This window comes from Trachurus trachurus (genome assembly GCF_905171665.1).
Source record: "Trachurus trachurus genome assembly, chromosome: 9".
NCBI lineage: Eukaryota > Metazoa > Chordata > Actinopteri > Carangiformes > Carangidae > Trachurus > Trachurus trachurus.
In genome coordinates, this window is record NC_139895.1 from 29,876,183 (window position 1) to 29,889,325 (window position 13,143).

Genomic DNA, 13,143 nt, shown 5'->3' on the forward strand with positions numbered 1-13,143 from the left:
CTGTACTTAATGGAATCTCATCATCATTGGGGGGTGACTGGAAATGTAAAGTTACGATCTTGCCCTTTAAATGAGTGATAACAAATATCTAAAGGGCAAGATCGTAACTTTTTTTGAAATGTCATGTTCAGACCTCTCCATAAATATTACCCAGTCATATCATTCATTTTGTTTTAGTACTCCAGAGGAAAGTTTCAGTTGATATTCTTGGCTGAATTATTTCATTTTGATTTTCCTTTTACACGTTTTATTTATTCATGATTACTTTTGGTATATTTGATCGTAAGAGTGAAGCTTATTGTGTCTGTATTACATTGTATGGTGTATTGTGAGTATTCGCACCACCTAGTTAAGTTATATACATTAATATGGTGTGACAAGTGTAATAAAGATATGAAATGGACAGCTGTGGAATTGGTTATACAGCTGCTGAATAATTTAAAGTAGAGCTGTACTCGGAGGACACAAAGCATAATGAAGGAACTCACTCCGATGAAAACTGACAAGTGAAACATTAAATGAAACATCTGAAGTGAAGTATCCTTCAGGGTATAATTCAGAGCTGAAAAATACTTTTTTGATCACAGTATTTTGAACAAATGAGCGTATTTAGTGATGCTTTACTTGAGGAACTTATAATGCAATGGATAAAATGCATTCTGAGCTTTTTGACAGAAGTTATAGTTTCTTCTGATCAGTTGATCACATGGTGATGAAAACATATTGCATACTGTATGTATGATAACATATGGAGCAAATACACACTATGGAAAAGAAGTGCTTTTGAGTCACGTGACTCCCTTTGTTCTTTATTGACTCATTGCTGGAATTTAGACATTGTCCTCCCCTCCTATGCAGCAGGAGAAAAGAGAATGAAAACGAGCACTTAGTAAAATTCCCTCGACACGCATGTCCACAACTCCTCTGGGCTTAATCTGCATAGCTGCACATCAATGAGTGATTTGGAGCTTTTAATTGCTCTGATAATGGTCCAGCAAAGAGCAGCGGATCGACCTGCACTCTGAAAAGGCTGCTGAAGTGGTTAAGTGCACGACATATGTCTTAAGTATCCCCCAGGTGGTACTCCAGCTCTAGGGTGAAAAGAGTGATGCATAAACACAGCAGATTGTTGATCCTGAATGATCAGTGCTGGTGTCAGCAGATCCAACCAGACAACTTGGAGAGTGTGAAACAGAGAAGGGTGGAGGGGCACTCACTTAGAGCTGGCAGGGGGTAACAGATGCAGATGAAACAGCAGTCAGCCTTCATAAAGCTGATGGAGTATGGGGCCAAATGGAGAGGAACTGGTAGAGACTGGGTGGAATAAAGGGCACAAGACAGGAACCTCCAGTAAGCAGTTCAAAGGAGGACAATCACCTGTGGAGAGTTAACATTACATCTATTATGTTGAGTTACCCAAACACAATGAAAATGAATATGGACATTTTCTAAAAGAGTGAAGACATGACTTTAAAAACCTTTGAGGTCTTAGCAAGACCTTTAGAGACACAGCTCAAACCCATCCATGCAAAAAAGAAAAAAATACTTATTTAAGTTTTCAGTGATATTTTCTGCACATTTTTTTCTAAATCTGCAGCAGGAAAGACTTTTACTACTCACAAGCAACAAAAAATGTACAACAATAAATAAAACCCAACACATGTAGGTTTTTAATCTTGTAATATCACTGCATGAGATTTGCCCTAAAAAAAAAAAAAAACATCTGAGCAAATGACTTTAGCAAGTATTATGGTAGAGCTGCATCCTTGACCCCAAATGCACATGCGTGACAAAACTGATATGCCATAGATACTTTTTATTAAATCAGAAAGCTTATCTCATTATAGGAAACTGTTGCAATAACTATTACATATCAGTGACAGTGTGTTGCACTCCCTCTTAATAAAAAGACAACCTACATTTTAAAAATGACTTGTACCTGAAGTTTTTTAGTGTCAGAAATAAAAGATGGTGGAGGAGTGGGTTAACAAATTATCTGACTATATTAAACAGCGTTAACAGTCAACTGAGGCAACAAACAGAAGCACAGAGCAAAGCTAAAACTTGCCAACAGGGATCCTACAACTACTCATTGTGCTCTTTGGATTTTTCCATGGACTAAAACACAGCATGGCAGAAGAATCAATACAAAAACATTACCATGATGATTTGGTTTTCACACTGATATCAAGACTTGACAGTTCTAACTAATTCACAGACATGGCAACACAGAGATGGGGTCAACAACAGGCAGCACCAGTTTTGTTGTTTGTTGTCAACTATCTGTGATATTGGAAGCACAAGTCTCATCTGCAACTTAACATACATTGATACACAAATTACACACATTTCAGTGTGACCACAAAAAGGCACAAGATTTCAAAGCCCAATGATTATTCAGTAGTTTCGATGCAACGATTTGTGACTAATTTGTAGAATAACAGGGTGACAGCTGCCTGATGAACTAAAGTCTAAACTAAAAACTTCAGAAGAAACTCTGCCAGTAAGTCTTGAAAGAATAAACGTACGCAGCTATGAGTCCTCCACACTAAAAGGTTTTTCTCCATGATTAACACAGAAGTAGCTACAGTGACAGGAAACAATATGGGCTCAGCGGCTAGAAGTAGCATCAGCACTGGAGCAGGTAGGGATTCACGTAGAGCATCTAATAGCCACAGCTCCACATAGCACACACCTGCAAAAAGTGGGCCTACATTTATCTGGTTGCCAGAAACATGACTTTAATGCAAATTGCTCCATACCTTGTTCCAGGAGATACTCACAAACTTCCAAAGTTTTTTTGTGTGTATCTTAGTGTTGTGTTTTTAGCTTGTTCATCTGCCCCCAAGTGGCCAAAAAAAAAATCACATTGTGGTTGTAAGCAATGTGTCCCTGTGTGGTGGTAGTACAGCAGTAATACACACTATGAACACACACAAAGACAGCATTTCTGTCTAGGGTAGGACGTCTGATCTCAAACCAGTAGTAAACCTTGTTCACCGCAGATACTGAGACACGTCATGGGAAGAAAAATACATGCATTACATTTGAATTAATTGGAAAGTTTAGATAACTCTCTGTTGAGCATTTCTGGCCCTGATGATTGACACTACAACCAGATTTGCAGGAATTTGCAGACATAAGGAAGCTACATAACAACACCTGGACATGAGGCAGACTGATGCCACTCGTGTGTTCAGAAAAAAAAAAGTGCAGCTCTTTACCAGCAGATGGTGTAACAATCCTTTCCAAAGAAGACTTTCCCTTGACAACAGTAGTTTAGTAATTTCCCTCAAATCTAAGAAAAAGCAACTCAAGCCTCAAGTTATACATCTTTCTGACAGCAGGCATGTTTTTTTCCTGCTATTTCAAGATCACATGTAAGTTGCTGTTCCATGGTGGCATGGCTTTTAGTGGGACATTTAAATGGTACTTAAATGGATGCATAGCGGTTTTCAAAGTTGCACATAACTTATTGTTGTTAAAATCACCAAAATGTTGAAACTGTGTCTTGTTACACATTTTAAGTGAAGCAAGTGTCATTGGGCCCCAACCTAATAACATAGGTAATGGTTTGGATTCATGATTCAAGGTTTAAATCATGAATTGACTTTATACAAAATACAATATAGCATTTGCATTACAAACCACAAAGTTGATAGCAGTAGTATTTATCAAAATATTCACTATAAAGAGAGAAAAAGTTCAGACCCACGCTGTCATGTTATTAGGGTATTTGCAAAAGGCTGATAGGAATCCAGGCAGCTCTTTGATGGCTCACTTTTTTCACTATATGTATGGAGACAACTGTGGTTATTCATTAAAGTCATTTCTACACATGAAAATAAAAAGAACCACTGGTAATTAATGCATTTGAAAGGCTGCAAAGCTCTCATAGTTTTTTTTCCGCAGCTGACAGTGTAAGCGATCTCACTTGACAGATTCACCGACATAACAGTGTTGGAGGAAGCTGGTTGGAACAAATTTGCACTTTGCCAGATATTATTTATTTCACTTATCAGATATTATTTACTGTAGTTCTGTTAATTAAGAATGCAGTAATTAAAATCATTATGTAGGAGGCGGAGCTTCAGAGGGTGACAGCAACACATTTCAGTGTCTACTACAGATCAACATCATGCAATTAATGTTGGTCAAAGTTCAAAATCATTTGGTACTGGTTTATAATTTTTTTTCCCCACTTCAACTCATGCTCTGTTTCACTTCAGTGATTTTGTTTTTTCCCCCTTCATATTTCTTTGGTCTTAATCACAACAGTGCAAGGTGGAAAACCATCATGGGCTTCACGATCCTTTCAGTAACACCAGTGCAGACTATACAAAATATCTTGCCTTACATTAGATGGTGACAAGTTCACATAGGCAGGTTCTGTGCTATTTTCAAGAGGAGTCAAACATTTAACTTACGATCCCAAACAATCACACCATAGTTATAGGTATAACTTATGATCTATTTCGACCTCACTCAGACCGTCATGGCCTTCACCTTGGATGACTCATACCATCAGGGTTGTGAAAGAACTGGGGACTCCACCCCATCACGGCTCCGTCCAGCAGCTGAAAGCACGGCCAAACCCCGAGGCGCTGGCTGACCTTATAGAACCGAGCAAATGTCCATGGGGTGTTCCAAGATGCTGCAGCACAAATCTCCACAGTAGACACTCTCTTTCAGGCAGCCCCGGAGGTTGCCATACTCCTGGTAGAATGTGCCACCAGATTACCAGGAACAGGAAGACCCTGTCCCTGATAAGCCTGTGAGACAGTGTCCACCACCCAGTGTGACAAGCGCTGTTTAGACACAACAGCCCCCAGCTTGTTACCAGTTACCACCATAACAGACAAACAGCTGGGAGTGTGAGTGTCTCAAAGATTGGGTGCATGCCAAGTAGGCCCTCAATGCCCTCACCGGACACAATGTGCAAGGCGATGTCCCTTTCATCAGAAGTTGGGTCTGGGTGAAACAAGCTGATCTCAATCACCTGATTCGCTGTCTGGGAGTTCACTACCTTAGGCAGGAACGCAGGATTAGGCCACAATGACACCCCTGAGTCACCGGCCTTCCATCTCAAACACTGCTCACTGTGGACAAAGCATGGAACTCACTGACTCTTTTGGCAGAACAGATCACCAAAAGGAACAATGTCTTATGAGAAAGGGACTTCAAATCTGCCTGTTCCGTTGGCTCATAAGGGGCTTGAGTCAGTGATGGAGCTCTAAGCAACCTGCCCGGATGCAAACGGTATGCTTAACAAACTGCAAGACCAAGGGGTGTCTCCCCACCGAGACACCCCCCACCGACTCATGTAAGGCAAAAATTGCCACTGCATACAACCTAACAGTGCTAGACGCCTTCCCTGAATCCAAAAGGGACTGAAGGAAGCATAGGACTAGGTGCACAGAACAAGTGAAAGGGTCTACTTGCTGATTGTGACACCAGTTAGAGAACATACTCCATTTCTGACTGTAGCTAGCCTGTGTAGAAGAAGCTTGAGCACGACGTATGGTTTGTAACACCGTCTCATCTAACTCCTCCAAGACGGAGAAGAGCCGCAAACCAAGGCCTCCCTGGCCACCTGGGAGCTACCAGTAGAACCCTGTAATGTCCTGTAGTGGGGGGCCAGGTAATTTGTAGTTTTCATTCAATGTTGATGTGAAAATTTTGATTTCACCTCTAACTTGAAGTTAAGGGTCTATAGAGCAATTCTGGTTCGAGTGTCAAATGTTCAGACTAAAAATTGGCCCCTGGGGTGGGCACCAGTTCCCAAAGTCCCACCAGTCTTACCAAATTATGGTAATTGCCTCGAAAACAACTCTGTCTCGTAACGGTACGAACGTGGAAATACCGTGCGATTCTGTCTCTGCCCCGCCGATCTACAACAACATGCAACGACAATTAAAGGTAATGAACCTACTGCTACTGCGAGTCGCCAAAATGTTTCAATATCCCTTTAACTAACAAGCTACCAAACCAGGACAATTACAGTGTTCTCTAGTGACAGAATAAGTGTACATTATAAAATGTAAATACAAAATAAAACATGGAGAGTCTAATCTTATTCGCATAGTTCCCTACATATTTGCTATATTGTCTCAATTGTGTAAAATATTGTTTATCAACATATGCTCCAATCATTTTTATTTTATTTTTATTCAATTACTCATTCACGAAAACATAGGTATAGGCACCAAATCACCATTTTAGGCTCAATGGGATAGAAGTTAAGCATAATTCTAAAAAAAAACACAACATTGACTTAAAAGAATATTTCACAGCAATTGTGTGAAAATGAAGGCATTTTTCAAAGACTCATATTTCTTTTGTGAGCATTTTGAAAAATAATTTTCAATCTGAATCTGACACTCAAACCAAAATTGTTCTTTAGACCCTCATCTTCCAATTAGAAGTGAAAACGAAACTTTTGCATCAATTTGAAATGACTGAGTGTCCAGGAACCCTACTAAGGCACTCAAAAGGGTCAACATCCAAAAAAGGACACAATTCTGCCATAACCAAATTCACCATGCCCATTAAAAAAAACAGTGCAGTGACAGTCTCCAGTGCCAGACTTCATTTCACACAGTTTCAGTTCACAGTTGCCTCAGTCTTCACTAGAGTCCTCTGAGTTCTCTATGTCCACGTCTTCCCATGAGGCCTTGGTGAGCTGCTCCCAACTCCTGGCCTGGCCGATCAAAGCAGGAGGCATGAGCGCCACGCAGGCTGCCAGGCCAGAGACGCGCTCCTTAAACTCCGTCTCATTCTCCCACTCATCTGTGTCGGTGTTGTACACGTGGACATATTTCATCCTGTTGCCTTTGTCATGAGAGCGTCCGCCCAGGATGTAGATGCGACTGTCCAACGCGGCTATTCCGGGTTCTCCATGTCCAGCTGGGAGTGGGGTCATTAAAGACCAAGAGTTGGCTGTAGGGTCAAAACATCCCACCTGAAAAAAAAAAGGAGGAGGGCTTTAATTAATAAAAGTGCTGTCTATAATAATAACCTCTGTCAAAAGGTGCCTCCTGGCTCTTACACAGCCAATTTACTTAATTCAGTAAGTCAAAGTCAGGTCATGAGCCTGCATTAAAATGTGTGATAAGGTTTGATTTAACAGACTATAAAACATTTTCTAATTTAAACTTGTAACAGCAAGAAAAAACTGCAGGACAGACTCTTTACAAATGGAAACACTGCCATCATTGTGCAGGTTAAACACCACTGTACCTTCAGGACATCTCGCCGATATCCACGCTCGTCATTGCTTCCACCAACAACGTAGACGCGTCCATTCACAGCAGCCATGCCGTGCCATGCCCGCTCCACCGGCCCTTCTGCACACCCACCCCATTGATTGGCTGCAGGGTCAAAACAGTAGGTCTCTCTGAGGTACGCCAGTCCTCTGCGCCCACAGGTTATGTAGATTTTGCCATCCATCACTGCTCCAGCATGGGCGTACACCTGAGGGGAAGTTAGAGCGCCATTAAAGGAATTTCAATGGGGGAATGCCAGGTGTACAGCAGGAAAGTCCCATGAATAGTACTCAGGTGAGTATGGAGCACCATCATGTGGATGTATAAGGTACTGCATGCATTTCTATTTAATTTTTCATCTCATACCTCTCTCTTTAGAGGTGACAGAAACTCCCAGGTGTTGGTGTGTGGATCATAGCGCTCCACTGAGTCCAGTTCATTACTGTAGTCTCTCCCTCCGATGGCATAAACGTGGCCCCCCACCACACAAACACAGTGATCGGCATGCTGCTGCTGCAGAGGCTGGATGGAGCACCACCTGTTGTGACGAGGGTCGTATCTGGGAAATTTGGAAATGCGTCAATACAGCATTTGACCGTGTTATTTTCATCAGCAGATGGAGTTTTAGAAATGCAGATGTTTAAAGTTCCTTTTTATTTTCTGAGCAATTTTTCACTTGGAGAGGATCCAGTGATTGAATCAAAAGCTCCAGAACAGCTAGCAAATGGACTTTGAGGTGAGGTTATTTTCTAAACTGCTGTTCCCACTGTTTTCTTTTCAACTTTAAATTGAGTTAAAGAACATTTTGTAAAAAGGAAAAGAATTTGTGCTACAACAATTAGACAATCAAATAAATTACATACTGTAGATCAACCAATCAAAGGCCATAGCTTTGGTTACAAATAACATTATGTATCTGAGGTCCAGGCACTGTGGGCTCTTGGACACTGTGTCATATCTGACTATATACTCTGGACTCAACAATTACTTTATTAAGCTAAAAAAAGTTACCAATAATGGAATGTTTTGATATTTGTAGCCTTTAATTTTTTTTTTTTTTTTTTTTAACCTTTATTTATTCAGGAATGATCCATTGAGATTAAAATCTCTTTTTCAAGGATGTCCTGAGGAAATACAGATACAAGCAAACATACACAACAAGATCAAGGTAACAAGAGACATCAGACATCAAAAACAAGCAGCACAATTACAGAATTAAGTTAATTGTCACAGGTGCAGCTGGTGACTAAAAGTTCTGAGATTGAGCATTTGATGCAAGAAAGAGGGATGAGAGAGCCCAATCTCAGCCTGGCTTGTAGGTCATTCCACGACCATGGCCCAAAATGGGAGAGGGTCTTCATCCCTAACTCGGTCCTCATATGGGGGACCTTAAATCGCAGCCAACTGTTGGCTCTAAGATTGTGTGTCAACTGGACAGCAATAAACTTAGAGCAGATGTAATGCGGCAGCTTGCCTAAAATAGCTTTGTAAATTAAGGTGTACCAGTGCAATACCCTTCGAGTATTAAGGGAAGAAAATCCTGTAAGTGTGTATAAAGTGCAATGGTGGGTTCTGAAGGCTGAGCCTGTTATGTATCTCAGAGCAGCATGGTAAATGGATAATGTATATGTATAACAATGTCAAATCTTTGCTCTTTTCAAGTGCACAAATGTTCTGTCGGGATCTCACCTCCAGCAGCGAGACTCTGCACGAAATCCGCTGGTGTTCTTGTCCCCTCCAATAAGATAAACAAAGTTGTTGAGCACAGCGACGCCCTGGTTGGACATTCTGGGTGCGTGAGCTGCAGTGAGAGTCCTCCACTCCCGCCAGCTCGGGTGGAACACCTGAAACAAGTGCTCGTTGTCTGTGTGGGAGCTGCTGAACATCCCCCCGAAGCCCAATATACAGTGGAAGGTGGAGCGCGGCTGGGTGAGGGCAGTCTGCAGGACTGGCTGCCAGATCTCCTGCTCGTGGTACTGCAAGGCAGCTGCAACCGAATCCTTCAGCGGACACTGGTTCAGTCTGCTATGCAGTCTCTGCAACACTTGCTTCTCAATCAGGCAGAAACGCACAGCATCGAGCATTTTGAGATTGTCCTTGAGGTCAGAGGGATTATAAATAAAGATGACAACATATATCATCAGTAACAGTCATTCCCTGTTCTTATTATAGTTAAAGCAGGAGTAAGCGGAATGTTTGTGTTAATATAAGTCTTAAATAGTTATATCTTCCGACAGCAATCACTTATATAGAGTGTTTGGTCTGAAACACGGGTCTGTCAGTCACTCTGCTCTGCTGTAAGCCGAGGAGAAAACGTTCCTTGTATCCTACAACCTTTATCCAATGAGGAGAGAGAACGGCATAAAGGGGCTGTCCTCTCTGTGTGTGCAGCCAAGGGATGCGCGTGAATGTGGTGATGTAGGGACGAGGGCGGGGACTGCTAACTCCATCGGCTGACAGGAAGTTAGCCAAAACCACTGGATCGCTTACTTCTGCTTTAATACGGCATTATATATCTGGACGTACTGTATGTGGATAAAGTGAGATGAATACAAAATGCAGACACACCTTAGGACTGACCTGCAAGTGCACCTGGTCAGTCTCCACCTGCTCAGGACTGTAGTGGTAGTGAAGTGCGGCTTCATACACCTCGTTCTCACTGTTGACCTGAAGCTCGTCGCTGCTCAGCGCCTTGAAGACTTCGTCTTGGGGGAGCTGTCTGTACACGTCAGCGCGAGACAAAGTCTGAATGTTCCTGAGGATGTAGGAGCGCAGACTGGCATTGAGCTGCTGCAGTCCATACAGATCGGCTAGATTATGCACTTCTAAAATGTTGCTCTCATCCAGCCACGAGAAGAGGAAATCACAGCAGAAGCCGATGACGTTCTCCAGCTTTAAAACATGAAAGGACGAAGGACAAAGGTCAAGCTGAAAAAAGTGAAACATGAAACAATTCAATTTAGCGAAGAGGTCAACAAAGAGCCTACCTGTACCAGTGTGGCAGCTATCAGGACTTCCTGAACACACTCCAGGTCTAACTCAATCTCTGCCGTGTAGATGTAGTCAAGGATTTTTTTCATGGACATGTAGGATACTCCATGAATTGGAATCTCATTTTGCTGCATCTCCCGAAGGCCTCCTGCAAACATCCCCCTGGTGGAGAAGAATAACATAGTGACAACAACATCATCCATAACACAGATTCTGCCACATTCTTGCTGTGCAGTGTCCACCTCTCTCTCCCTCATGTGGTGTCATTTTCCACTCTGAGCTGTCCAATGAAGACAAAACCCCACACGAGGGGGTTTATGTTAAGCAGACAAATCCCCCTAAAGGGATTCCTGTAGCCGTGACAAAACCTTCATTTGCTTTCACACAAATCTGTGTTGAACACACTGAGCTTCAGTTGTTATTCCCTTTAACTACTGGCACAAAGCACACCCAACAGTACACCCAAATTAAAGGCATGTGTGTGAAGGGATGTTAGTACCTTGTCTCAACCTACTTTTAGCATCATAATGGGATTGTAGGGCTACCTACCAAAAGCAGAGCTCTGGTTTACCAGCACAATTTAAACCACATCCCATAGAAACACTGTCTCTTGCCCCTTGGTAAAGAAGCCTGCAGACCATTACACGGTACATTACGCTCATCATTCAATCAATACACTTATCTGTACGTCACGCACACTGCTGGCCGCGTGTGGGCCAATTTCACAGTGCAGAAGGTTGATGTAGTCATGATGTAATCAGATTAGAAAATACAAAGACATCACAAGTAAACAAACACTACGCAAGTAGAGGCTGATGATCATATGACAATGAGAAGCTGCAGGAGAGTGCACAAGAGAGTCAACTTTGAGTCAGTCCGCACCGAGCTGTCAGGGTCTTGTGACACAAGGCTGAAGACACTTGTACTCACTGATTACATTGTGCTTTTGTGTATGGAGATGTAAGTTAGGAATACAATATGTTAAATGTGTGGAAAAGTGAAGCTGGGGAGAGATTTAGTAGCCTGAGGGCCTGTTACCATTTGGACACTGTCTATTGTATGCATGTGAATACTTTCTTTAAATTGCTGTGGTGCCATGAATGGAAAACAAAGAATAGAAGAAGTTTGGATTTTTGTTGTTGTTGTGCTGCTATGACACAAATAAACCAAGTGAATTAAAAACAGAAAGTGAAAGTGAATAACAATTCACCCTGTTGTGACATTTTACCTAAAATAATCGCAAGAGGCTGCCAGTAGTATACGGTGGGCTTGGATGGGTCGACCCTCCACCAGCAGCACCACGTCAAACAGGATGGCGCTCTGTCTGAGAGCCAGCAGGCCGTCCAGCAGGCTGCGGAAATGGGCTGAACTTCTGTAGGTCTGTCGGCCCGGACGGCCTGATGCTCCGGCGCCTCCGACCACCGGACTCAGCTCTCCATCCTCAGCCATGGCGAGACACTGCTGTTCAGGCTTCATCGCTTTTTTATCTGCCCAGTGCTAACATCGCGCAAAAGGAGAATCTTCACATACTTGTCAGAGCTTGTCAGTCGACATGTGGAGGAGGAAGACTCGGCTTGCAGCTAGCGGCTAAAAACCAAGGGTGGTTCCGGGGGGGGGGGGGGGGTTGTTTACAATGTCACTGCACAGACATAGAGCCTCTAGTTACCGCTGCAGCTCAACGCACAGAGCAACAGGAAATACGTGCCACTGAAAATACTTGTTTATCTACACACGTCCTACAGTCGACCTACCGCTAGCTGCCAGTGCGTAACTTAGCTGAGCCGTCGGCTAATGTGAACTTTACACACGGAGTCAGATAACAGTGCTAACAGCTGTTAGCCTGCTAGCCGATGTAACGCACTATCAAAACAGAAAGTTACACTCTTAAAAACTGAAACTAACCGGCTGCAAAACAGTATATTAGTGCTGACAGGAAACAAACCGTCCTACACGAACTGTCTTATCACACTGACACCGCCGGCTCCGTTGTTCAATCTTCTTCACTGTCGTATGATTTTTGACACATCAAAACAAGTCTGTTTACTTTTTGGTGTGAGGGCGGTGAGCTCAAACGCTATTGGTCGTGGCTGCCTATTGTCCCGCCCAGTCTCCAAGAACGAGCCAATCACAGACGCGTGTGACATTGCAGGTGAATAATATGATAGTTATAGTTTTGTCCGTGTTTCTAATTGTTCACAATTGACGATATTATTAGATATATCCCTTGTTTAGTTTCTGGTGATTTACACTGATAAAATCTGACGATTTAGTGAAATGAATCCAGATATCTAATGTGACTCTCGTTGTCAACCACAAGAGGACGCTGCTTCCTGCTCAATTGTCTGTAAGGTTGTTTCTAAAGGTTCTCTGTGTCTGCGTGTAGTGCGGTAGGCTACTAGCACCAGAGCTTGAAAGTAACCCCAAATACCGATTTTCTGCCTGTGTTTAACTTTGTAAGCACTGGATCTTAACTTGAGAGAGTGATTTTCATTTTTGATTCCACTGCAGTTGGGGGTAAGTAATGTTATTTTCTTTTTATTTATTTATTTTTTTGTCTTTTTTTATTAGGATCACCACTTACTCGTCATTACACAAACTAATTAACAACACAACAAGTTAAGTAATTAGGCAAAGGACCACCTGAGTGGGCTACACTGAAACAAATCACACTCAAATAATTTCACATTGTAAAAGGGTGTTTCTTTGTGATGAGTTGCCCACTCTTACTTTGCTTACATAATATAGGGAACAAATAGCTGTTTGTAGTGCTGAAGTACAATGTTAGTGAATTGCTACTCTCTTTCTCCACTTACTGGTGCCTATAAAAACAACAAATGGTATAATCTGTTTATTACAATAAATAAACAAGTATATTCAGTGTATCTTT

The 13,143-nt window shown here is 42.2% G+C and overlaps 1 protein-coding gene across 2 annotated transcripts; it reads right to left on the minus strand.

Annotated features, from left to right (window-relative positions):
- Positions 1-1,496: 1,496 nt before the first annotated feature.
- Positions 1,497-12,298, minus strand: klhl22 (kelch-like family member 22). Of its 2 annotated transcripts, none has more exons than XM_083979494.1 (7): positions 11,485-12,298; positions 10,253-10,418; positions 9,846-10,157; positions 8,955-9,361; positions 7,632-7,824; positions 7,240-7,473; positions 1,497-6,961 (listed from the first exon to the last, which is right to left on the minus strand). In XM_083979494.1, the coding sequence occupies exons 1-7, from the start codon at positions 11,730-11,732 to the stop codon at positions 6,620-6,622; spliced, it is 1,902 nt and encodes a 633-aa protein (XP_083835620.1). In that variant the 5' UTR covers positions 11,733-12,298; the 3' UTR covers positions 1,497-6,619. The 2 variants fall into 2 exon arrangements, with proteins under 2 accessions (XP_083835620.1, XP_083835619.1); XM_083979493.1 differs by having other exon boundaries at positions 9,834-10,157.
- Between the last annotated feature and the right edge of the window lie 845 nt (positions 12,299-13,143).

What these genes read in the sequence shown, in the direction of transcription:
- klhl22 (XM_083979493.1), bottom strand. Translation starts at nt 11,732, where the DNA reads ATGAAGCCTGAACAGCAGTGTCTCGCCATGGCTGAGGATGGAGAGCTG. An exon ending in ACTTGCAGGTCAGTCCTAAG is followed by an intron (nt 9,362 to 9,833) that starts GTGTGTCTGCAT and finishes TCTGACCTCAAG; the next exon opens with GACAATCTCAAAATGCTCGA. An exon ending in ATCGGCGAGATGTCCTGAAG is followed by an intron (nt 6,962 to 7,239) that starts GTACAGTGGTGT and finishes TTTTTTTTTCAG; the next exon opens with GTGGGATGTTTTGACCCTAC.